Below are 26951 nucleotides of genomic sequence, written 5' to 3' on the forward strand. Positions count from 1 at the left end.
TACCCAGTTAAGTATGAAACTGGGAGGTTGAAAATTCACAGCTTTAAGCAGGTTTAATGAATTTTATCTTTGTCTCCATTGTACTAAGACTGATAACTAAGCTCCTTATCACAGTATTATTTTAATTTTTCAGTTATTTTCATGAATACAATAGATAGTGCAATAAGTGGTATAACTGATAATGGCATGTGCAGGGAAAAACATGAATCCCAATTTTTAAATACCTTCATCTTGTGTTATTTAACAGTTTCCCTACTTTGCTTACACTCTCATTCTTTGGAGAAAGTATAGCTGTAATATTGTTTGAAAGCATATTTAAGAGGGGGAAACAATATGGGTACATTGGAAGACTGCTGTTAATTAAGTGAAACAAAGGAAATATAAAATTCTTCTGAGATCTAGTACTTAGGCCTAGACAGGATTTGTGGTGAAGAAGAGGGTTAGTGTCTTTGACTTTCTAAACCTTCTACCATGAAGCTTATGGGGAAGCTGCTGTTTAAAAGAGATAAAATAGGAGCTGAAACCCTGTAATCAATAAACAACTGCCTTCTTGAGTTTCAGCCCAGTCCTGCCGGACCACTTCTGTTTCACCAGGCAATAGCTATTGTAGCCACAGGCTGCTGGTCACTAGAGGTTTTCCCTGATTCTCACCCATTTCCTTGCTTCACTTGGCCCATGGAAACTGCCTACTCGTGGATCTGCCATAGACAGCTGGAATCTTTAGATTAGTCCCAGGGTTGCACAGAGTTCTGAATGTTTCCCTGTACCAAATTTAATAACACATTGTTACTATGCTTATTCATACTATACTGATAATAGCCAAATTAGTCATATTGAGAACAGTATATGGAGGAGTAAACAGATACCTCAGTTCCCAAATCTTATATTATTTATAATGTTTTTTGAAGCGATAGTCCTCATGTAGTACTATATATTTATTATATTGTGTGTATTTCCCATTCTCAGTTCAACTTTACTTATAGAAAGGTATGTGAAAATAATTCGTGATATTTTATTAATAAGCAGTTAGCTAAATTATATTCCTGCTGTGTAAATTTAAGGTCAGTAACTTTGCCTTATAACTATATCATCAGTACCTATGGAATACCTGGCATACAGTAATTACGCAGTATATATTTGAGTAAGTGAAAGAAAAATATGGAAACAATTGAGTAATATGATATAGAAAGTATGAAAGTAATTGCTTTACTTCTGGAGAATATTTTAAAATTAAAAGTGTGGCCTTAAGAACATGACCATAGATATAATATGAACCTCCGATGGAAGCCTTCTTTGAAATATGTAAGTTCTTGAAGAACCTTAACCAACTGGATTCTTTTCTACCTCAGTTTGCCAATGCAGTGGTTTCTAGCCTTCAAAGAAACATTGTTACCTATGTTAACTTTAATCTAAACCCCTAGCAGTAGAGGTCACAGCATAGAGCTTTTAAACTATAAATATGAGTGTAGAGTAGTAAGGTATTTCAGAATGACATTGTCTGCCTCACACAATCTCTAAGCCTTTCAGTTCAGTTCAGTTTAGTTCAGTCGCTCAGTCATGTCCAACTCTTTGTGACTCCAAAATCGCAGCACACCAGGCCTCCCTGTCCATCACAAACTCCCAGAGTCTACTCAAACTCATGCCCATCAAGTCGGTGGTGCCATTCAGCCATTTCATCCTCTGTTGTCCCCTTCTCCTCCTGCCCTCAATCCCTCACAGCATCAGGGACTTTTCCAGTGAGTCAGTTCTTCACATGAGGTGGCCGAAGTATTGGAGTTTCAGCTTCAGCATCAGTCCTTCCAATGAACACCCAGGACTTATCTCCTTTAGGATGGACTGGTTGGATCTCCTTGCAGTCCAAGGGATTCTCAAGAGTCTTCTCCAACACCACAGTTCAAAAGCATAAATGTTTCAGTGCTCAGTTTTCTTCACAGTCCAACTCTCACATCATCTATGACCACTGGAAAAACCATAGCCTTGACTAGATGGACCTTAGTTGGCAAAGTAATGTCTCTGCTTTTTAATATGCTATCTAGGTTGGTCATAACTTTCCTTCCAAGGAGTTAAGTGTCTTTTAATTTCATGGCTGCAATCACCATCTACAGTGATTTTGGAGCCCAAGAAAATAAAGTCTGACACTGTTTGAAATGTCTCCCCACCTATTTCCCATGAGGTAATGGGACCAGATGCCATGATCTTAGTTTTCTGAATGTTAAGATTTAAGCCAACTTTTCCACTCTCCTCTTTCATTTTCATCAAGAGGCTTTTTAGTTCCTCTTCACTTTCTGCCATAAGGGTGGTGTCATCTGCATATCTGAGCTTATTGATATTTCTCCCGGCAATCTTGATTCCAGCTTGTGCTTCTTCCAGCCCAGCGTTTCTCATGATGTACTCTGCATATAAGTTAAATAAGTAGGGTGATGATATACAGCTTGGATGTACTCCTTTTCCTATTTGGAACCAGTTTGTTGTTCCATGTCCAGTTCTAATTGTTGCTTCCTGACCTGCATACAGGTTTCTCAAGAGGTGGGTCAGGTGGTCTGGTATTCCCATCTCTTTCAGAATTTTCCACAGTTTATTGTGATCCACACAGTCAAAGGCTTTGGGGTAGTCAATAAAACAGAAATAGATGTTTTTCTGGAACTCTCTTGCTTTTTCGATGATCCAGCGGATATTGGCAATTTGATCTCTGGTTCCTCTGCCTTTTCCAAAACCAGCTTGAACATCTGGAAGTTCTCGGTTCACATATTGCTGAAGCCTGGCTTGGAGAATTTTGAGCATTACTTAACTAGCGTGTGAGATGAGTGTAATTTTTCGGTAGTTTCAGCATTCTTTGGGATTGCCTTTCTTAGGGATTGAAATGAAAACTGACCTTTTCCAGTCCTGTGGCCACTGCTGAGTTTTCCAAATTTGCTGGCATATTGAGTGCAGCACTTTCACAGCATCATCTTTCAGGACTTGAAATAGCTCAACTGGAATTCCATCACCTCCACTAGCTAGCTTTGTTCATAGTGATGCTTTCTAAGGCCCACTTGAATTCACATTCCAGGATGTCTGGCTCTAGGTGAGCAATCACACCATTGTGATTATCTGGGTCATGAAGATCTTTTTTGTACAGTTCTTCTGTGTATTCTTGCCACCTCTTCTTAATATGTTCTGCTTCTGTTAGGTTCATACCATTTCTGTCCTTTATTGAGCCCATTTTTGCATGAAATGTTCCCTTGGTATCTCCAATTTTCTTGAAGATAACTCTATTCTTTCCCTTTCTACTGTTTTCCTCTATTTCTTTGTATTGATCAGTGAGGAAGGCTTTCTTATCTCTCCTGGCTATTCTTTGGAACTCTACATTCAAATGGGAATATCTTTCACTTTGCTTTTTGCTTTTCTTCATTTCACAGCTATTTTTAAGGTCTTCTCAGACAACCATTTTGCCTTTTTGCATTTCTTTTCCATGGGTATGGTCTTGATCCCTGTCTCCTGTACAACGTCACAAACCTCCGTCCACAGTTCATCAGGCACTCTGTCTATCAGATCTAGTCCCTTAAATCTATTTCTCACTTCTACTGTATATTCACAAGGGATTTGATTTAGGTAATACCTGAATGGTCTAGTGGTTTTCCCCACTTTCTTCAATTTAAGTCTGAATTTGGCAATAAGGAGTTCATGATCTGAACCACAGTCAGCTCCCGGTCTTGTTTTTGCTGACTGTATTGAGCTTCTCCATGTTTGGCTGCAAAGAAGATAATCAATCTGATTTTGGTGTTGACCACCTGGTGATGTCCATGTGTAGAGTCTTCTCTTGTGTTGTTGGAAGAGGGTGTTTGTATGACCAGTGCGTTCTCTTGGCAAAACTCTATTAGCCTTTGCCCTGCTTCATTCCGTACTCCAAGGCCAAATTTGCCTGTTACTCCGGGTGTTTCTTGACTTCCTACTTTTGCATTCCAGTGTCCTATAATGAAAAGGACATCTTTTTTGGGTGTTAGTTCTAAAAGTTCTTGTAGGTCTTCATAGAACTGTTCAACTGCAGCTTCTTCAGTGTTACTGGTTGGGGCATAGGCTTGGATTACTGTGATATGAATGGTTTGCCTTGGAAGCAAACAGATCATTCTGTCATTTTTGAGATTGCATCCAAGTATTGCATTTTGGACTGTTTTGTTGACCATGATGGCTACTCCATTTCTTCTAAGGGATTCTTGCCCACAGTAGTAGATATAATGGTCATCTGAGTTAAATTCACCCATTTCAGTCCATTTTAGTTAGCTGATTCCTAGAATGTCAACATTCACTCTTGCCATCTCCTGTTTGATCAGTTCCAATTTGCCTTGATTCGTGGACCTAACATTCCAGATTCCTATGCAATATTGCTCTTTACAGCATTGGACCTTGCTTCTATCACCAGTCCCATCCACAACTGGGTGTTGTTTTTGCTTTGGCTCCATCCCTTCATTTTTTCTGGAGTTATTTCTCCACTGATCTCCAGTAGCAATATTGGGCACCTACCGACCTGGGGAGTTCCTCTCTCAGTATCCTATCATTTTGCCTTCTCATTACTGTTCATGAGGTTCTCAAGGCAAGAATACTGAAGTGGTTTGCCATTCCCTTCTCCAGTGGACCACATTCTGTCAGACCTCTCCACCATGACCCGACCGTCTTGGGTGGCCCCACATGGCATAGCCTAGTTTCATTGAGTTAGACAAGTGTGTGGTCCTGTGATCAGATTGGCTAGTTTTCTGTGATTATGGTTTCAGTGTGTCTGCCCTCTGATGCCCTCTCGCAACACCAACCATCTTACTTGGGTTTCTCTTACCTTGGACGTGGGTATCTCTTCACAGATGAGATACTTTGTGGTAGTCTATTACATAATAATAAAAACTAATACATATGATTAACTTGGTTTTAGAATGCAGACCTACATTTATAGTAAATATTTCCATAGCATGTTTATTTTATGCATGGACAACTGTTAAGTTGTATCCAAACTGGTACTTCCTTCTGTGGGAGACACAGTGAGCATAACTGTTAAAAACTCAGACTACAGGTCAGATTTTAATTCCATTTTAATTCCGTTTGCTAGTCATTAACTAGCAAATGACCTTCAACATGTATTTAACCTCTCTAAGCCACATTCCCTCATCTGTAACATAAGAGTAATAGTACCTACTCATAAGAATTTTACATTGCTGATATACTGGCCATTGTTATGACAGTGATCACCATGATGCAACACAAAAAATGTTGTCAATAAAAGCAGCAATCTGGGCATTCATGTGAAGCCATGGCTAAGATCTTTTCACTTCTTCATAAGCCTGTGATTTCTATATGTGGATTTTCTGGGTTATCCTTTCAGTTTTTTTCATATGTTTTCCTTAAAAACTAGATATCCACGCCTTTCTTACGAATTCCTTATCGCCAGTCTCAAAATTTTGTTTCCCTGACAAATTCTGTAAAATGAGTAAGACATAATTTAAAAATGGGTTTGTCAACAAAATAAATTTGGACATTAAAGTTGAGTTTTTTAATTAGAGAGCTATTATATGGTTACATGGCTGTAACTCTTCAAAAAAGAGACTATATTTTCATTTGTCCTATCAACAAAGAAGCATCTTCTAAAACTATTTTGTGAAATGCACTTTGGGAAAAACTGTCCTTCAGATATAAATCATTAACTCCCTGAGCTAACACTTATCTTTATTAAAGCCTGATTTCATCTACATAGTGCAGATTGTGTAGCCCATAAAAAACCTTTGCTCACACACTTAATCTCCTTCTAGTACATTTTTTTGTTCTTACTACCAAAATGTGAAGCAGAAGCTATTGTCTGGCTTTATATATTGCCATCAAAATCAGTAATGTTTAAGAATCATTTCAAGGATTTATGATACATATAGGAATGAAATAGACTATATCAAGCTGACAGAATGTGCTCCACTGGAGAAGGGAATGGCAAACCACTTCAGTATTCTTACCTTGAGAACCCCATGAACAGTATGAGAAGGCAAAATGATAGGATACTGAGAGAGGAACTCCCCAGGTCGGTAGGTGCCCAATATTGCTACTGGAGATCAGTAGAGAAATAACTCCAGAAAAAATGAAGGGATGGAGCCAAAGCAAAAACAACACCCAGTTGTGGATGGGACTGGTGATAGAAGCAAGGTCCAATGCTGTAAAGAGCAATATTGCATAGGAATCTGGAATGTTAGGTCCACGAATCAAGGCAAATTGGAACTGATCAAACAGGAGATGGCAAGAGTGAATGTTGACATTCTAGGAATCAGCTAACTAAAATGGACTGAAATGGGTGAATTTAACTCAGATGACCATTATATCTACTACTGTGGGCAAGAATCCCTTAGAAGAAATGGAGTGACCATCATGGTCAACAAAACAGTCCAAAATGCAATACTTGGATGCAATCTCAAAAATGACAGAATGATCTCTGTTTGCTTCCAAGGCAAACCATTCATATCACAGTAATCCAAGCCTATGCCCCAACCAGTAACACTGAAGAAGCTGCAGTTGAACAGTTCTATGAAGACCTACAAGACCTTTTAGAACTAACACCCAAAAAAGATGTCCTTTTCATTATAGGACACTGGAATGCAAAAGTAGGAAGTCAAGAAACACCCGGAGTAACAGGCAAATTTGGCCTTGGAGTACGGAATGAAGCAGGGCAAAGGCTAATAGAGTTTTGCCAAGGGAACGCACTGGTCATACAAACACCCTCTTCCAACAACACAAGAGAAGACTCTACACATGGACATCACCAGGTGGTCAACACCAAAATCAGATTGATTATCTTCTTTGCAGCCAAACATGGAGAAGCTCAATACAGTCAGCAAAAACAAGACCGGGAGCTGACTGTGGTTCAGATCATGAACTCCTTATTGCCAAATTCAGACTTAAATTGAAGAAAGTGGGGAAAACCACTAGACCATTCAGGTATTACCTAAATCAAATCCCTTGTGAATATACAGTAGAAGTGAGAAATAGATTTAAGGGACTAGATCTGATAGACAGAGTGCCTGATGAACTGTGGACAGAGGTTTGTGACGTTGTACAGGAGACAGGGATCAAGACCATACCCATGGAAAAGAAATGCGAAAACGCAAAATGATTGTCTGAGGAGGCCTTACAAATAGCTGTGAAAAGAAGAGAAGTGAAAAGGAAAGATATTCCCATTTGAATGTAGAGTTCCAAAGAATAGCCAGGAGAGATAAGAAAGCCTTCCTCAGCGACCAATGCAAATAAATAGAGAGGAAAACAAGAGATTGGGAACGACTAGAGATCTCTTCAAGAAAGTTAGAGATACCAAGGAAACATTTCATGCAAAAATGGTTTTGATAAAGGACAGAAATGGTATGGACCTAACAGAAGGAGAAAATATTAAGAAGAGGTGGCAAGAATACACAGAAGAACTGTACAAAAAAGATCTTCATGACCCAGATAATCACGATAGTGTGATCACTCACCTAGAGCCAGACATCCTGGAATGTGAAGTCAGGTGGGCTTAGGAAGCATCACTACAAACAAAGCTAGTGGAGGTGATGGAATTCCAGTTGAGCTATTTCAAGTCCTGAAAGATGATGCTGTGAAAGTGCTGCACTCAATATGCCAGCAAATTTGGAAAACTCAGCAGTGGCCACAGGACTGGAAAAGGTCAGTTTTCATTCCAATCCCAAAGAAAGGCAATGCCAAAGAATGCTCAAACTACCACACAATTGCTCTCATCTCACACGCTAGTTAAGTAATGCTCAAAATTCTCCAAGCCAGGCTTCAGCAATATGTGAACTGTGAACTTCCAGATGTTCAAGCTGGTTTTAGAAAAGGCAGAGGAACCAGAGATCAAATTGCCAACATCCGCTGGATCATTGAAAAAGCAAGAGAGTTCCAGAAAAACATCTATTTCTGTTTTATTGACTATACCACAGCCTTTGACTGTGTTGGTCACAATAAACTGTGGAAAATTCTGAAAGAGATGGGAATACCAGACCACCTGACCCACCTCTTGAGAAACCTGTATGCAGGTCAGGAAGCAACAATTAGAACTGGACATGGAACAACAAACTGGTTCCACATAGGAAAAGAAGTACGTCAAGGCTGTATATCATCACCCTGCTTATTTAACTTATATGCAGAGTACATCATGAGAAACGCTGGGCTGGAAGAAGCACTAGCTGAAATCAAGATTGCCGGGAGAAATATCAATAAGCTCAGATATGCAGATGACACCACCCTTATGGCATAAAGTGAAGAGGAACCAAAAGCCTCTTGATGAAAGTGAAAGAGGAGAGTGAAAAAGTTGGCTTAAATCTTAGCATTCAGAAAACTAAGATCATGGCATCTGGTCCCAATACTTCATGGAAAATAGATGGGGAAACAGTGAAAACAGTGTCAGACTTTATTTTTGCGGGCTCCAAAATCACTGCAGATGGTGATTGCAGCCATGAAATTAAAAGATGCTTACTCCTTGGAAGGAAAGTTATGACCAACCTAGACAGCATATTAAAAAGCAGAGACATTATTTTTGCCAACAAAGGTCTGTGTAGTCAAGGCTATGGTTTTTTCAGTGGTCATGTATGGATGCGAGAGTTGAACTGTGAAGAAAGCTGAGCACCGAAAAATTGATGCTTTTGAACTATGGTGTTGGAGAAGACTCTTGAGAGTCCCTTGGACTGCAAGGAGATCCAACCAGTCCATCCTAAAGGAGATCAGTCCTGGGTGTTCATTGAAAGGACTGATGCTGAAGCTGAAACTCCAATACTTTGTGGCCACCTCATGCGAAGAGTGCACTCATTGGAAAAGACCCTGATGCTGGGAGGTATTGAGGGCAGGAAGAGAAGGGGATGACAGAGGATGAGATGGCTGGATGGCATCACAGGCTCGATGAACGTGAGTTTGAGTAAACTCCAGGAATTGGTGATGTATAGGGAGGCCTGGTGTGCTGTGATTCATGGGGTCACTGAGTCGGACATGACTGAATGACTGAACGACTGAACTGAACTGATATGAAATCCTAAGAGCAAGTTGCTAAATGCCGGACTTCCCTGGTAGCTTAGATTGTAAAGAATCTGCCTGCAATGTGGAAGACCCAGGTTCAGTCCTTGGTTTGGGTATTCTCTCAATAGGAATAAATGATAATAAACCACACCATCTATCAGAATCAGAAGTTTTCTGTTTAGCTATTTTTTCTGCTATTCCATGAAGAAATTCTTATGACTGGAAGATGGGTGGAACTAAATTATTATTGTGATCCAGGGTATCTAGTAATAAATTTTGCCCACTTATTTGTTATCTATCACCCCTAAAAGTTGGATTGTAAAAAAATTTGTCATATATATGACTGTCATGAATTCAGAGTGACAGTGCTGTTTTACATACTGACTCTCAATAGGGCGTTTTCTTCTTTTGTTTCTCCTGAAGAAGATACTATATGGAAATCTAATTTCCCATTCCTCTATATCAAACCAGTAGGGTAATAAGTAAGGCCTGGATTATTGATTTCAACATTTTAGCCACAGAATATTTTCTTCAGAGGAAACATTCTGTGGTACAGGCCAAGGGTATAGAAGTTGTCACCACCCAATATCTCCCATGTCTGCCTTTGTTGACCCTTGAATGAACTCTGGAAAATACCTACGGCTTTGAAGAGAGCACTTTGAGAACCTGCTTTAAACTGTATACTTGGGTAAATATTGCCAGGTTTTCTTATGCAGCAAGGAAAACATTTTACTTAGAGTTTATAGCTCCCTCTTCAAATGTCTTGAGGCATTCAAGATTCTGTTGTTGACACTGGCAGCATGCCAGATAGAAAATTTTGTAGGAAATAAAATCCTGTATTTCCTTATAAAGCTCCTTAACCAACAAGATGGGAGTTGAGGGGGAGGGAATAAAGAAATATGATCTTTTACTATAACTGTTTTGAAAAAGAGAACAAAGGTAATATTGAGTAAAACCCAACATAGGAAATTTAAATAGAAAGTTATCATTTGAACAGCCTAGGCAGACAGGAGTAAAGAAATACAGTCTTTTACTATAACTGGTTTAGAAAAGAGAACAAAGGCAGTATGGAGTAAAAATCAACATAGGAAAGAAATTTAAATAGAAAGTTATCATATGAATAGCCTATACATTTTTACATGCAAGATTTTTACTTAACACTTTTGAGAAACTGTAAGTGAAGTTGAAGACTGAATTCTTAAATTTTAAAAATGTTTCCAAATAATACAGTTTGAAGGTTCTCTGCATAAATCTATCTAAAGCAAAGTGAAAATTTACTGAGGAGAGTAAATGAACATTTGAAAGAGGCGATAAAATGTGGAGGAACCATAACAAACTTTGTAACCAAACTTTGTCTTTTAATCACTGTTTTATCACTTCACAGAATGTAAATGAAGAGGGTTCCTATATATTGAAATTAGGAACCGGTCTAACTGTGTTTCAATTAGCTGTCCTGTAGAAAACCAGTTATTTCCTGACTCATCAGACTGTTGATCTGTTCTATAGATTTTCCTGGTCAGATAAAACTAATATCTTCTAAATATTTACCTTACCAACATTAGTAAATTCAGCCATTTCTTTCTGTTTTGTTTCTCATAAGGTATAATGACTGTGTTTTTCCTCAGTCTCTTTGGAATAACATTTGGCGTGTCTAAAAAAGGCTTGCTTCCTACAACCTAGTTTACATTTGGAAAAATGTGTTCAAATGCCTCAGAGTAGTCTCCAGAGAACACTAACACATTCCAGCAGTGCTGCTGTAGACCACAGAATTGATTACAACTGTTTAATGAAGTTACAGAGCCTACATCACATTTCCTTTCAACATTCTTAATGGTGGCAAATTGCATATTGTGGTTGAGTTTGATGTATATTTTCAGAGAGATGTTTCAGTAGAAAGTGATATAGCTGTAATAAGTCCTAGGTTGCAATGGAAAGAGAGAGAAAGCATGAAAAGTATAACCTGAGAAAGGCTATCTCAGAGTCATAGGTGTCTTGGAAGGAAATTTAAGAGCACATCCTAACAAAGAACGCTAAATATTAACTCAGAGAGTAGTTCACAGATGCTGTTTATTAATCTAGCCCATAGCCTGACTGTGTATATAAATACTAGGTACTCTAAACTGAAATGAAGGATAGTTATACTTTAGTAGTATAGTTCAGGGGTACAGAACTGTCACGTGAGTGTATTCTCCTCGGTTCTGTCTTGTGTCAACAAAAATTTGAAGCCACGGACGTTAGAGCCCTCCGTGTGTCATAGCTCTCAGGCCTCAGACAGACCGTGTTATAGCTCTTAAACAGATCAGTGTTACAGTTCCATGTTACAGCTGAATTTTATTTAGAAAATAGCAGGAAAATCAGAGAAGGCAATGGCACCCCACTCCAGTACTCTTGCCTGGAAAATCCCATGGCCGGAGGAGCCTGGTGGGCTGCAGACCATGGGGTCGCAAAGAGTCGGACATGACTGAGCGACTTCACTTTCACGTTTCACTTTCACGCATTGGAGAAGGAAATGGAAACCCACTCCAGTTTTCTTGCCTGGAGAATCCCAGGGACGAGGGACGGCGGAGTCTGGTGGGCTGCCGTCTATGGGTTCGCACAGAGTTGGACACGACTGAAGCGACTTAGCAGCAGCAGGAAAATATCCTCGAGGTGCAAGGGCATGCCGACCCAAAAACACGAAGAGAAGAAAGGAGGGTGCCCCGGCCCTTTGGCTTCTCTTTTTACATGTTTTTCCCTCCCCCTAGGCCTGCCCTATGTAAATTGGGCTAGCCAGGAGTGCTGTTTGTTCTACCTGAGGTCCTCACTCTGGTCCTTGGACCTTCCTTTGTTCTATTTTCTCGGGCTTTTCCCTTTGTTGTCTTTTAGCCACCGTTGTCTTTTAGCTAAAATAGGACTCCTGTTTCCTATTCTGACTACCTAACAGAACCATGTCTATTTTAATCATCAACGTCCAGAAATGTTTTGTAGACAACTAAGGCAGTTTTCTGAAAAGAAAGAGGAGACAGAAAAGTATCTCCTTGATACCCTTTCTGTTCCCATGAAGACCAACTGTGCTTCTTGAAGTTGAATTCCATGAGGTATCTTTTCATATTTAAGATAAATTTGCCTTTTACTTAAGCTAGTTTAAGTGGTTTCTGTTCCTTGCCACTAAACTGTACCAGACCAAGACAGTGATTGTATATAACCTGTCTTCATCATCACTGCCTATACGTGGAAACTCAAATAATCCAAGCAGAGTCTGTGAACCACCCTAAATAATAGCAAAGTGTGACTTATGTATCATATATGTATTGTTTTCTAGGGGGAAATGGCCATAAATTTCATCAGATACTCAAAGAGGTACATTACCCCCAAAATTAAGAACTACTGGTAGAGAGTCTCAAGCAGAGGTATCCTAAGTGACAAGAGTCCCTTTCCATTCTACCTCCAGTGAAAGACTTTGGTTCATAAGAATTGTATCTGACAGAGTGCCATAACTAAGCCAGTTTTTATTCTATGTATGACACATCGAAAAAAGTGCCCCTTAGAGCTTTGCTGCTGTTAGATGTCCATTAACAATCTGACAGAATAGATTTTCATGAAATTTGGACCTCAGGAAAATTCACTAGGTAGTAATTTTTTTAAGTCTTATGTTTATTTGATTATTTTCAGCAAGATATTGATATAGACATTTCAAATAAGTAAGAGGGTAATATTTTATTCTATCAAGAACTGATCTAGGATATTAGAATTAGAATGACCTTTCATTTTACAGATGAGGAAACAGACACAAAATGGGTAAGTAAAATTTCTAAGGTCACTTGGTAGTAAAGTACCAGTAAAGATAGAGTTCTATTGATTATCTCTCTCCAGAGCCTTTTTTTTCTTTTTTAACTGTACCAAACTTTTGGTAATTATTCCTTCTTTACTCCTTGTCCTCATGTATAGTATGTAGTTAACTCATTTAATCTTTATACACTATGAAGGTGGTGCTGTTTTATCAATTTATAGAGATTTTTTCTGCTTCTTTAAAAAATTCTAAGATTTTTAACACACCTTCTCAATAACAGAGAGCAAGTAGAATATTTGAACAACATAGTTAACAACCTAACAGCCATATATAGAATAGTGTACCCCAAAACTACAAAATAATTCATTTCAACTATGCTATACAGTTAACATATACCAAAAATGTTATTTAAAAATTATAGTAAATATTTAAAATGTTATTAATTTATAAAAATTTATAAGGCAAATGGCAGTAAGACTCAAAGGGTTGAATTATACAGACAATGCTATTAAGCAAGAAATTGGTACCAAATGGGAATTAGAAAGTACCCAAAGGTTTAGAAATTAGTAAATAACCTTCTCCAAAAAACTCATGAGCTGAAAAATTATAATAAAAAGTAGAAAATATTTTCAACTAAATAATATTTTTTGTGAAGAATTTTTTGTCAAAAAATGTCACAAAAATGCTTTTTATTAAAACTTTTGGGTATAGCTATAGCATCACTGAAACGAAAATGTATAGCTTAAATGCATATAGTGTAAAGAAAAACTGAAAACTAATGAATTAAGAGTCTATCTCAAGAAGTTAAAGATGGGCTTCCCTGGTGGCTCAGTGGTAAAGAATCCTCCTGCCAGTGCAGAAAACACGGGTCTGATCCCTGGTCTGGGAAGATCCCACATGCCACAGAGTAACTAAGCTCATGAGCCACGACTATTGAGCCTGTGCTCTATACCCCAAGAGCTGCAACTACTGAAGCCCACACAACCTAGAGTCCATGCTCTGCCGCAAGAGAAGCTACCACAATGAGAATCCTGCATACTACAACTAGAGAGGATCCCTTACTCACTGCAACTAGAGAAAAGCCTGCAAAGCAGTGAAGACCCAGCACAGCCAAAAGTGAATAAATAAAATTATTTTTAAAGAGTTAAAAAAAAAAGTCAAAGATAACTTAGAAAATAAGCTCCTTCCCCACCAAAAAAGTGAAAAAAGTAAATAGCAGGAAGATAGAAAAAGTCAACAAATATAAAAGCTGGAATTTTATAATGACCATTAAAATTGGAAATCTCTGGGTGAGGTACATCCCAAAAAACAAAAATCACAAATAACCGGTTTCAGTATTCAGTTCAGTTTAGTCAGTCGTGTCTGACTCTTTGCGACCCCATGAATCACAGCACGCCTGGCCTCCCTGTTCATCACCAACTCCCGGAGTTTACTCAAACTCACAGTTCATCAAGTCAGTGATGCCATCCAGCCATCTCATCCTCTGTCGTCCCCTTCTCCTCCTGCCCCCAATCCCTCCCAGCATCAGGGTCTTTTCCAGTGAGTCAATTCTTCGCATGAGGTGGCCAAAGTATTGGAGTTTCAGCTTTAGCATCAGTCCTTCCAATGAACACCCAGGACTGATCTCCTTTAGGATGGACTGGTTGGATCTCCTTGCAGTCCAAGGGGCTCTCAAGAGTCTTCTCCAACACCACAGTTCAAAAGCATCAATTCTTTGGCACTCAATATTGAAAAGAGTGAATATAGCAATACATACTGAAGACTTTTAAAAGATAGTAGAAGGATACTGAATAACTTTGTGGATGTTAATAATATTAAAGAAATTAAATTACTGGTTAAAAATCTTTTCATAAATAAGACTAGGCCTAAATGGGTTTACCAGCAAGTTCTAATAAGCATTAAAGGGAAAATGAAGTCTATTCTTACACATACTCTTAAAAATAGAATGAAAAGAATTCTCCTGCACTCACCCTAAAGAGTCTAGCATAACCTTGACATGATAACTCTCTGTGGACAGTACAAGAGTGGAAAATTATAGTCTGGTCTCACTTAAGAACATAGATGCAAATGTGTGTGTGTGTGTGTGTGTGTGTGTGTGTGTGTGTGTACACTGTTTATCTTCATTATTCAAAATATAGTCTGGTCTCACTTAAGAACATAGATGCAAATGTGTGTGTGTGTGTGTGTGTGTGTGTGTGTGTGTGTGTGTGTACACTGTTTATCTTCATTATTCAAAAATTCCCTATCCTCAAATTCACCTAATCAGTCTGGTCTCACTTAAGAACATAGATGCAAGTGTGTGTGTGTGTGTGTGTGTGTGTGTGTGTGTGTGTGTGTGTACACTGTTTATCTTCATTATTCAAAAATTCCCTATCCTCAAATTCACCTAATCAGTCTGGTCTCACTTAAGAACATAGATGCAAGTGTGTGTGTGTGTGTGTGTGTGTGTGTGTGTGTGTGTGTGTGTACACTGTTTATCTTCATTATTCAAAAATTCCCTATCCTCAAATTCACCTAATCAGTCTGGTCTCACTTAAGAACATAGATGCAAATGTGTGTGTGTGTGTGTGTGTGTGTGTGTGTGTGTACACTGTTTATCTTCATTATTCAAAAATTCCCTATCCTCAAATTCACCTAATCAATAAAATTTAATTCCAAGATCAGTACCCTTGGTATTTTCAGCCTCATTTGTGGACATGCTCAGTGTGGCAAAAAATTTAAGTCATCTGACATACACCTTCCTAGCTGAAGTTGAGCAAGGGAAGCTCTTCCTTATTGTTCAATTCTCAAGTATAAAAATGTCCTTTTTTCAGTCTATCTAGAGTACATATTTTGCGCTTTTTATTGATTTCACTTTTTAAACAGAAATACACATAAATCCAAGTTATATGTTGATCTGATAATTAAAGTATTGTAATCAGAGGCCTAATTTTCTGTTTCCCTTAAGAGCATGGTTCAGTGATTGTGATGACTTTATAGACCAGAACCACCACAGACAGAACCAGCTATATATACATATATAAAACAAATCCTTTAATTTATAAAAAGAATAATTTATCAAAACCAAGTCAGATTATTCCCAATAATGGCAGGCTTAATTTGACACTACAGAATTGAGTGTACTGTACCACATAAACAAGCTACTGAGTAAAGTGCATTTCATAAAATCCAACATGTATTTCTGTGAAAATGTTTTTTTACAAAAGGAACTAGCAAAGTATAAGAGGAGCTTCTTTAGCTTTATCAAGGTTTCTATATAAAACCTGCAGCAGTCATTGTGTTTAATAGTGAATTATATATTAATGGTGAACATTATACTTAATGTCTCTTCTGAGACTGAAAACAAAATAGTAACTGCTTGTATTAGTCCTGTTTAGTACTGTATTAGAAGCCTGAAGTTTGAGCAAACTCTGGGAGATAGTGAAGGACAGGAAAGCCTGGTGTGCTGTAGTCCATGGGGTCACAAAGAGTCAGACATGACTTAGCAGCTGAACACCAACAGAAGTCCTGGGAAAAGCAATGAGGCAAAAAGTAGATGGATGGGTGGGTGGGTGGATGGATAGACAAGAAAATAAAAAATAAATGTTGTTTTTCACAGATTTCATATAACTGTGTACCTAGATTAGAATACTCAAAATAATATACAGATTAGCAGTTGAGATAACAGAAACTTTGTCAAGCTGCTGGATACAAATCATTATACAAAATGAGTTGCATTTCTGTAACCAACAATGAAAAATTAAATTTTAAAAAAATAAGAGGGTTTATCCATAGGGGGGGATGCAGTAATAGCATCAAAAAATGGTGCTAACAAGAAATTTATTGAGCTAACAAGAAATATAAACCCAATAAGATATATGTGGGACCTTTAAGAGAAATTGTTAAAGCTATTTGGAGACAATGAAAGAAACCTAAGTAGATGGAGAACAATAGCATGTCCATGCATTAGAAAACTTGATATTGTAAAGATGTTAATTCTTCCCAAATGATCAGTGCCATTTTCATCAAAATCACAATGGGATGTGTTGTGTAAAAGGTACTACCACACAGTAATGAATCTGAATTAAATTATACAAACACAGATGACCTTCACAAATTTATATTAAGTGAAAGAAGAAAGTCCCAAAAGCAAATTTGTAGTGTGAAACTGTATTACTCAGAAAACGTTCATGGTGGGAAGACTATAAAAGGAAATCAAGGGAATGTTTATCACTAAAATCAGGACAGTGGCTGCCTTTACAGAATGGGTAGGGGATGTCGTCAGGGAGGATTGTGTTTCTAGGATGCAGCGTGTTATTTCTTGCCCTGGGTAGTATTTCTTTGGATGTTCTCTTCCCTGTGTAATTAGTGTTTAATCTGTAAATATATGTTTGATGTAAAAAAAGAAAAAATTGCAGAGCTAAACCAAACAAATTTGAAAAGGATGAAGTGTATTACTGAGACCAACAACTTCAGATATGCAGATGCTAATAGCAGGAAGTGAAGAGCAACTAAAGAGCCTCTAGATGAGGGTGAAAGAGGAGAGTGAAAAAGCTGGCTTAAAACTCAACATTCAGAAAATTTAAGAATATGATATCTGGTCTCATCACTTCATGGCAAATAGAAGGAGAAAAAATAGAAGCAGTGATGGGTTTTTTTTACCTTGGGCTCCACGATCACAGCAAACAATGACTGTAGCCATGAAATTAAAAGACTCTTGCTCTTTGGAAGGAAAGCTTTGACAAACCTAGACAGCATATTAAAAAGCAAAGACATCACTTTGCCAACAAAGATCTGTACAGTCAAAGCTATGGTTTTTCCAATAGTCAGGTACAGATTTGAACCATAAAGAAGGCTGAGCACTGAAGAACTGATGCTTTCAAATTGTGGTGTTGGAGAAGACTCTTGAGAGTCCCTTGGACTGCAAGGAGATCCAGCCAGTCAGTGCTAAAGGAAATCAACCCTGAATATTCTTTGGAAGGACTGACTCTGAAGCTGAAGCTCCAATACTTGGGCCACCTGATGCGAAGAGACAACTCACTGGAAAAGACCCTGATGCTGGGAAAGATTGAAAGCGAAAGGAGAAAAGGGCAGCAAAGGATGAGAAGGTTATGTAGCATCACCAACTCAATGGACATGAATTTGAGCAAACTCCCAAGAGAACTGTCTCAGTGAAGGACAGGGAAGCCTGGCATGTTGCAGTCCATGGGGTTACAAAGAGTCAGACATGACTTAACAACTGTACAACAATGTTATTAAGTTATTCCATTATATTAAATTATATTAAAAAGTGTCTCTTTGCAGCTTCATGGACTGCAGCCCGCCAGGCTACTCTGTCCATGGAATTTTGGACAAGGCAAGAATTCTGGATTGGGTTGCCATTTCCTTCTCCTGGGGATCTTCCCAACCTAGGAATTGAACCCACGACTCCTGTGTCAGCAGGTCCTTTACCACTAGCACCATCCACTATCTGGGAAGAGCCACTGGGTGGGCAAGAGACAAACTGGAGAACAATTATACCAAAGAAGTTCTCTTATTGCTGCGAAAGTTCTAGGCTCCACACAGACTTCCCAACCTGAGGATTTGGCACAGAGACAGAACCCCCAAGGAACTTGAAGGCCAGTGGGATCTGATCACAGAACTTACACAGGACTAGGGAAACAGAGACTTGGAGGGCACAGACAAAACCTTGTGTGCACCAGGACCCAGGAGAGGGGAGCAGTGACCCCACAGGAGACTGAGCCAGACTTGCCCGTGAGTGTCCAGGAGTCTCTGGTGGAGATGTGGGTTGTTCGTGGTCTATCGCAGTGTCATGGGCACTGACCACAACTGGGAGCCACCAGGGAAACCCCTCTTGTGGCTCAGCTGGTAAAGAAACCGCCTGCAATGCATGAGACCTGGATTCGATCCCTGGGTTGGGAAGATCCCCTGGAGAAGGGAAGGTCTACCCACTCCAGTATTCTGGCCTGGAGAATTCTATGGATTGTATAGTCCATGGGGTAGCAAAGAATCTGACATGACTGAGTGACTTTCACTTTCACATTTAATGTTGAATCAACTTAAATGATTCAGAATACTCTATTCAGGTAGAAAGTTTATAAGCACCTTTTAAAAGACTATTAGAAACTTTTTTCTACCCAGTTTACTAGGATCTATCAGAATAGTGTGAGGCAAATTCTGCTTTACTATGTTTAGGAAGATCATTAGTGGACAAACCACATAGGATTTTATAATATAACAGGATATTAATAGCTAACAATATCTACCACTTTTTGGAGCATTTACCATGTACCACATACGAGGTCAAACATTATAAATGCATTATCTCATTTAACCCTGGCAACAACTCTTTAAGTGTGACTGTCATTGTTGTTCACTGTGTGGATCAAGTTTTTAAGTCTCTCTGATTCCAGAACTCCTGTTCTTAACCATAGCCCCAAGTAAGGATTGGAATGGCAATATAGTGATGTATTTAGCATTACATATTGTTACAGGTTCTCATTTAGTCTAACTGGTTATGATTTGAGTATTCATATTTGTTAATTCAGCAGTAAATGTCAACTATATGCCAGGCATTTCCATGGTTTCTATCCACTCAGTCTTTTGCTCCATTTGACAGCTTGCAACCTATATCACAGAAGTTCATTTGTCGCCCTCTTTCTTGGAGCTAGTGTATTGTGATATTTCAAGTATCACTAAATTTAATTCAGCTTTACAGATGATTGTTACACATGTCACTCGGACTACACAATAATCGACACAAGAAAAGCCCGAGGAGCAGCTCTTTTTGCTGAGAGTGCTAATTCTTTTATTTCTTCATACCCTCATAACCCCCTCTTTAGATGAGTTTTTAAATAAACTTTTATTGACAAAAATATTTTAATTTGTTCATATTGTTTTTACAGTACTATAACCTGCCATGTCCTATACCAGACTGATCCGGTATACAGTTTATTTATGATCAGATGGTGATTATGGTCATTTCTATAAAATGTTAGGACATCAGGCTCTTGGTTAAAAACATACCCCTATTTATTGCATTCCTTTATGAAGAAAAACTCTATATTATTTTGACTTACAGTGCCTTTTCTAGGAGCTTAACTTAGTATAGATTAACACCTCTCTAATGGATCCTATGGCAGTATACTAGCCAAGGTATAAGGAACAGAAGCTGGGCAGATTTTTTTGTGCCCAAAGACTTTAAAGAACCCATAATTCCATTTATTTACTCAGTTATTTCATTATATTTCTTTCCTTTAAGTTTCCAGTATCTAGTCATAATTTTTTCAGAAACATTTTCTAAATATCAGTGAAAATGCTTATGTCTGAAGTTGGTTTTCATTATTGTTCTACCATCTGAAAACTAGAACTCTGGGCTTCAGACCAACAAAATTCTACTGTTTTCCTTCATCCTTATTTGCTGCTATGTAGATCCATATTGAGGTTCCCTTGTGGCTCAGCTGGCAAAGAACCCACCTGCAGTGTGGGAGACCTGGGTTGGGAAGATCCCCTGGAGAAGGGAAAGGCTATCCACTCCAGTATTCTGGCCTAGAGAATTCCATGGACTGCCCATGGGGTCGCAAAGAGTTGGACATGACTGAGCGACTTTAACTTCACTTCACTTCTTCAGACCCATATTAGCTGCATTTGACTAATGACCATGTATAGTTTGGTTACCTTCTTTTTTCCTACTACTTTTGTAAATAAGGCATGCTCCCACACAAAGTAAAATTTTTTCATTACTTAAAAAATACTGTAACAACTTTTCTCTTCGTCCTTAAGTCATTGACATCATTATATTGGCGACTGAGAATTAATTTGTGAATGAATTCTTTCATCTATAGTTTTCAAAATGCAATCTAGGAATCTGAGAGCCTTCCAGGGTCTCTTTGGGGAGGAAATTATTTTCATAATAATACTAAAATGTCATTTGCCTTTTCTACTTTCAGTCTCTCTTGAATCTAGGGTTGAGTTTTCTAGAAATTTCATGACATGTCCTATTACAACAGCTTGAGTGAAAAGCAGATAAAAGAGAATCCATTCGTCTTCTGTTAAGCCAGGCATTAAAGAGACTTGAAAAAATATAAAACAATAACTCACTTTTACTCCCTTTCTAATTTAGATTTTCATTATGAATTAATGTTTTTAAACCATTGAGTTTTAGTTTTAAACATGGTATTATTGGTAGATGTAACCTGCATAAATGAAAGAGTTCTTCAAGGCCCTCAGTAATTTTTAAACATGTAAAGGGATCCTGAGACCAAAAAGCCAGTCTTTTTTATTCTCAAACGTTTGAATTTTTCATATATTTTATTTATCTTACAACTTCTTATATTATAAAAGGCATACTGAAAATAATCTATTTTTAGGTTGCTACAAACCTCAGGAAAGATCAGATTACTTGACGTTGGCAGCTGCTTTAACCCATTTCTGAAGTTTGAAGAATTTCTAACTGTTGGCATAGACATTGTACCTGCTGTAGAGGTATGCATAGTTCTGTTTGTTTTGTTCTGAGACTTGAATATTTTACATATATATATACAAAGGAAAGCACTATCTTTACATTCCTAAAATAGCAAATATATTTCCTGTATACAAGTTGATAAGAGGCTCTTTCTATTAAAAAATAAATGTATAGTCTATGAAAATTTGAGCATTTCTTTAATATCAATTTGACCAATACCATATTTGTCATTTTGTTTCTTGTTTATCATCTGTCGTTGGAGTCAAAAAATTGTAGTAGGTTGCAAAGCTTCCAGATAGTTTTAATATTTTGACTTTTTATTTTTTATTTTGATTTTCTTAATGCATCTCTTTCTGAAATGTACTGTGATGTAGAGCTATTATGGAATAGTAAAGAGCAGGGTCTTGGAGACTGCCAAATTTGTACTTAGTAGATAAAACTACTTTAACTTTATGAAGAATGTTTCCTCTGCTTTTAAAATTAGATTTATTTCCCTCAGTGACATAAATTCATAACTTTGCAGTTTTAACTTTTGATATGGCACCAGGCACAAGAATTTTTTTACTAATTTTTATTGCTATAAAGAGATTATGTGTTAAGAGTATAAACTCTAAGGGTCAGAGATTTTTTTTATCTCCACTGTTACGCTCCCAGGATCTAGAAGAGTACCTGGCTTATTAATTACTCAATAAGTACTTTAATAAGAGAAAGTAATCTTGCTTTCAACCTCACTTTGTCTGTCTGAACCTCACTTTGTCTGTCTGAGGTTTGTAATGGACCATACCTATAAGATTATCATGTTTACTTGAGAAAAAGTACTTAAAGCACCTAGCAAAGGGCCTGTTATATAGTAAGTGCTGAAGAAATGTTTGCTGTTATAATTGAAAAATTCTGCCTGAAGCGTCAACTTTTAAATAAATTTATTCTTTAATTTTAATGAGCTTGACAGTCTTTATGACTAACATTGACAAATAAGAAAATGCTAAAAACCTTTACTATTATCTCTACTTTCTAAAGGTAGACAAATACTTTGCAGAGAATTCCTGTGCCATCAGAAGCTTTAGTCTTATTTTATTTTCTTTTAAATATTTATTTTTTTGGCTGTGCCAGGTCTTCGTGCAGCACATGGGATCTAGTTCCCTGGGCCCCCTGTATTGGGAGCATGGAATCTTAGCCACTGGACCACAGAGGAAGTCCCAGAGCTATAGTTTAAAGTGCAGATGGATTTACACATGGATTCTCTCCCCTTCCTTCCTCAAGATACACATTAGAGATATCCTTCAGTGACTGCTAAGACATGAGGACCATTTAATCTAAATCTCAAGCTTAAATTTTATTCTTAAAATATTAAATTGTTTATAGATAGGGCTGTAAATTTTCAACTGTAAAGCCATTAAGGAAGGCAGAAGAACATAAGTTTAGTAGTAGAATCAGACTTTTATAGTTCCCCAAACCCTATAACTAATTTTAAAACTAAAGGAAGAGACATACTTCCAAGCAAGATAGAGTGACAGGGACCAGTCTAATTCTCTTTCCTCCTTCCTGCAGCAACTAAAAAGTTGACAAAATATTCAGAATAATATACAAGAGACTGTACATCAGGTAATGAAGGACAGTGATTCCCAAGAAATGGAAAAACAAATGAGGCATACAGTTTTACCAGCATGTAGCCTTCAGAGAGTTTCCAGTATGTGGCACAAACAGGGGGTCCCAAGCAGAGCACAGCTGATAACTCTGAATTCTGGAGGCAGAGATAAAAGACCTGGGATATCAAGACAGCTACGGTTCATGGACAAAGTACCAAAGATGGGAGAGCTGCACAAAGAGAAAATTCCAGGGGTCTGCAAAGAATTCTTCTTGAGTACTCAACTGAGTACTTATCAGTACATTTCTGTGAGAAAACTGTATGAACCTGGGGGAGTACCACTTCAGAGGTCTACGTTATGTTGTCTGGTGCACTCACACAGGCTGAAAAGCAGTACCTGTTCCCACCAGCCACTCTAAAAACCGCAGGAATCACAGTGCATTGGGTACAGTACACAAAACTGCCTTACCTCAGTGGTGGTGGTTAGTCGCTAAGTTGTGTCCGACTCTTTGCGACCTCGTAGACTGTAGCCTGCCAGGCTCCTCATTCATGGGATTCTCCCCGCAAGAATACTGGAGTGGGTTGCCATGTCCTTCTCCAGGGGGTCTTCCTGACTCAGGAATTGAACCCAGGTCTCCTGCATTGCAGGCAGATTCTTTAACAACTGAGCTACAAGGGAAGCCCAGTAGTGGAGAATAATTAATAATTGCCTCGGTAGTGAAGAATAACCTTCGACTGAAGGCTGCTCTAGTCCCACGAAACAAATCTTGAAACAAGAACCAAAAAAATCAAACTGTCTCCAGATAATTTAACTACTAATACATCCCAGAACAAAGTTAGAATATTTATAACAGTATAGAGTAATCCAGTATACAGCAAAGTAAAATTCACCATACCTGATATCCAGTAAAAAAGTAATCAGCCAAGTAAGCAAGAGAGTAGGACCCACAATGAGATCAGTCTTCCAACAGAAAGCAACTGTGAACTGACACAGACGTTAAAATTAGGAAACAAGGACATTAAGATGGGAATGTTATAACTACATTCTATATGCATAAAAAGTAGAGCCATGAGAGATAATTAAAAATAGCCAAATATAACTTCTGAAGGTTGATACTATGATGTATGATATGAAACATGTGCTAAATGGGATTAATAGTACACTAGATACTACAGAAGTTAAACTGAAGACATAACAATTGAAACTACCCAAAATTAAAGACTTTTTTTTTTTAATGGAAGAGCATCAGCAAACAGTGAGTCAATTTCAAGTGGCCAAATATAAGCACAATTGGAGTTCCCTCAAAAAGGGGAGAAGAGAATAAAAGAAATAAAATAATGGTCAGAATTCTTCCAAATTTGATAAAAGCTAATAGAAGAACTGGCCTTGAGCATCCCAGGGGAATGGTTCTGGACACCCCACCACTGCCGCAGATGTCAAAATCTGGATGCTCAGGCCTGTAGAGTCAGGTCTTCATATCCCTGGGTTCTGTGTCCACAGATACAGAGAACTGACTATATATTTCTTAAAAGTAAATCCATGTATGATTGGACCTGTGCAGTGAAAACTAATGGTGTTTGTTCAAGAGTCAACTGTAAAATGGAGTTTATATAAAAATGTATGATAACAATAGCACAAGAGGGGAAAAAGGGAAATATACTATATGTATAGTAATAGGTTTTTATGCTACATATTAAGTGGTAAGGTATTATGTGAAGGTAAAATGATGTAAGATATTATGATAGGTAAAAGATGTAGACTATAAATTCTAAAGCAACTAGTAAAATAAAGAGTTAAAGCTAATAAGTTAGCAAAGGAGATAAAATAGGATCAAATTGGATTAAATTTCTTTAATCCAAAAGATGGCATATAGAGAAGAGGAAACAGTGAACAGATGGGAAACAGAAAATAAGTAGCAAGATTGTACCTTTAAACTTAAGTTTACCAATAATCACATTAAATAGACATGGCTTAAATACCCAATTAAAAGGTAGAAATTGTCAGACTGGATTAAAAAACAGGACTCAAGTATATATTGCCTATAGGAAATGCACTTCAATTATATACACACAAGTAGGATGGTCAAAAGGCTTAGAATGGCCCTATTAAAATCAGACAAAGTAGATGTTAGAGTAAAATATATCACTAGCAATAAAGATGCTTATTTCATCATGATAAAAGATCAGTTCATCAAGAGTACAAAACAGTCTTCAACATTTATGCATCTAATAAAAGCTTCAAAATACATAAGCCAAAAACTGATAAAGTAGCAATTACAGACATTTATAAAATTATAGTTGAAGATTTAATCAACTTTCTCTCAATAACTGATGGAATAATTAGAACATCAGTGAAAGAAGAACTCACCAAAAAAATTAGATATTTTGGAATGAAGATAAATAAAAACATAAGCTATCAAAAGCATAGGTATGCATAGGATGCCTCTAAAATCACTGAACTGTACTTAGAGAGACTCCCCTGGCAGTCCAGCAGTTAAGACTCCATGATTCCAATCCAGGGTGTGTGGGTTCAACCCCTGGTCAGAGAACTGACCCCACATGCCATGTGGCGCAACCAAAAAATAAATTTAAAAATAAAGTAGTACTGTACTTAAAGGAAATTACACAATACTAAACACCTTTATTATAAAATGAGAAACGTCTCAAAGCAATGACATCAATTTTCAACTAGAAAAAAACAAAAAGCCCGTACTAAATCCAAAATACAAGAAAGAAAATAATAAGATTATAGCAGAAATCAATGAATTAAAAAACTTTTAGAAATATAGTAGGGAAAAAATTGAAAGCAAATGCTGCTTGAGAAGAACAATAAAATTTATTAAATCACTATGCATACCAATTAGGAAATAAAGAGAAACATGTGACATCTTACATATTTTACTAATATTAAAGGATAATAAATATTGCAAAAAAAATTTATGCCAATAAATTCCACAAATTAAATGGACAAATTCATTGGAAGATACATACTACCAGAGCTCACTCATGAAGAAATAGATAACCTTAATAGCTCACAATGTATTAAGTACATTTTAATTGGCAGTTAAAACTTCCCCATAAAGAAGATTCTAGGCTCAAATGACTTCACTTCCCAACGTATTCTGTGAGGCCACTACCCCAATACCAAAACCAGAGACATTACAGAACAACAAAAACCTATAGGTCATATCCATCATGAACATAAACACAAAAGTTCTCCACAAAATTTTAGCATATTGAACCCAACAATATTTCAAAAAGGATAATACTTTATGGCAAAGTTTGACATATTCCAGGAGTGTAAGACTGGTTTAATGTCCAAAAAAATGCTCAGTCTCTAACATTTACACAAAATCTACTCAAAATGGATTAAAGACCTAAATACAAGACCAGATATTATAAAACTCCTAGAGAAAAACATAGGTAGAACACTCTGACATAAATCACAATTTTTTTTTAATCCATCTCCTAGAATAATGGAAATAGAAACAAAAGTAAACAAATGGGACCTAATTAAGCTTAAAAGCTTCTGCACAGCAAAGGAAACCATAAATGAAACAAAAGAGAACTTACTGACTGGGAGAAAATATTTGGAAACAGTTCTACTGAAAAGGGATTAATTTCCAAAATACACAAACAGTTCATGCAACTTTATATATTTTTTAAGAAACCCAATCAGAAAATGAGCAGAAGACCTAAATAGACATTGTTCCAAAGAAGACATACTGATGGCCAACAGGCACATGGAAAGATGTTCAGTATCACTAATTATTAGAGAAATGCAAATCAAAACTACAATGAGCTATCTCCTCCCACCAGTCAGAATGGCCATTATTAAAAAGTCTACAAGAAATAAATGAGGGAGAGGGTGTGAAAAAAGGGAACCCACCTACTCTGTTGGAGGTTCCTTAAAAGGCTTAAGACTAGACTTACCGTATGACCCTGCAATCCCACTCTGGGGCATGAATTTGGAGAAAACTCTAATTAGAGAACATACATGCACCCCAATGTTCATAACAGTATTATTACAACTTCCATATCTTTATATGGAAGCAACCTCAGCATCCATCAACAAGATGAATGGATAAAGAAGATGTGGTATATATGTATGCACAATGGGAATATTTCTTAGCCGTAACAAAGAATGAAATAATGCC

General features: G+C 37.4%; 1 protein-coding gene across 1 annotated transcript in view; it reads left to right on the forward strand.

The window, feature by feature from the left end:
- Window positions 1-26951, forward strand: part of BMT2 (base methyltransferase of 25S rRNA 2 homolog) — a 75054-nt gene that overhangs the window by 42533 nt on the left and 5570 nt on the right. Inside the window, exon 4 of the mRNA XM_065939900.1 lies at window positions 21115-21229. Within this exon, the coding sequence (XP_065795972.1) occupies window positions 21115-21229 (115 nt within the window). The remainder of the gene's footprint in view (window positions 1-21114; window positions 21230-26951) is intronic.

This window comes from Muntiacus reevesi, chromosome 6 (genome assembly GCF_963930625.1).
Source record: "Muntiacus reevesi chromosome 6, mMunRee1.1, whole genome shotgun sequence".
Lineage (NCBI taxonomy): Eukaryota > Metazoa > Chordata > Mammalia > Artiodactyla > Cervidae > Muntiacus > Muntiacus reevesi.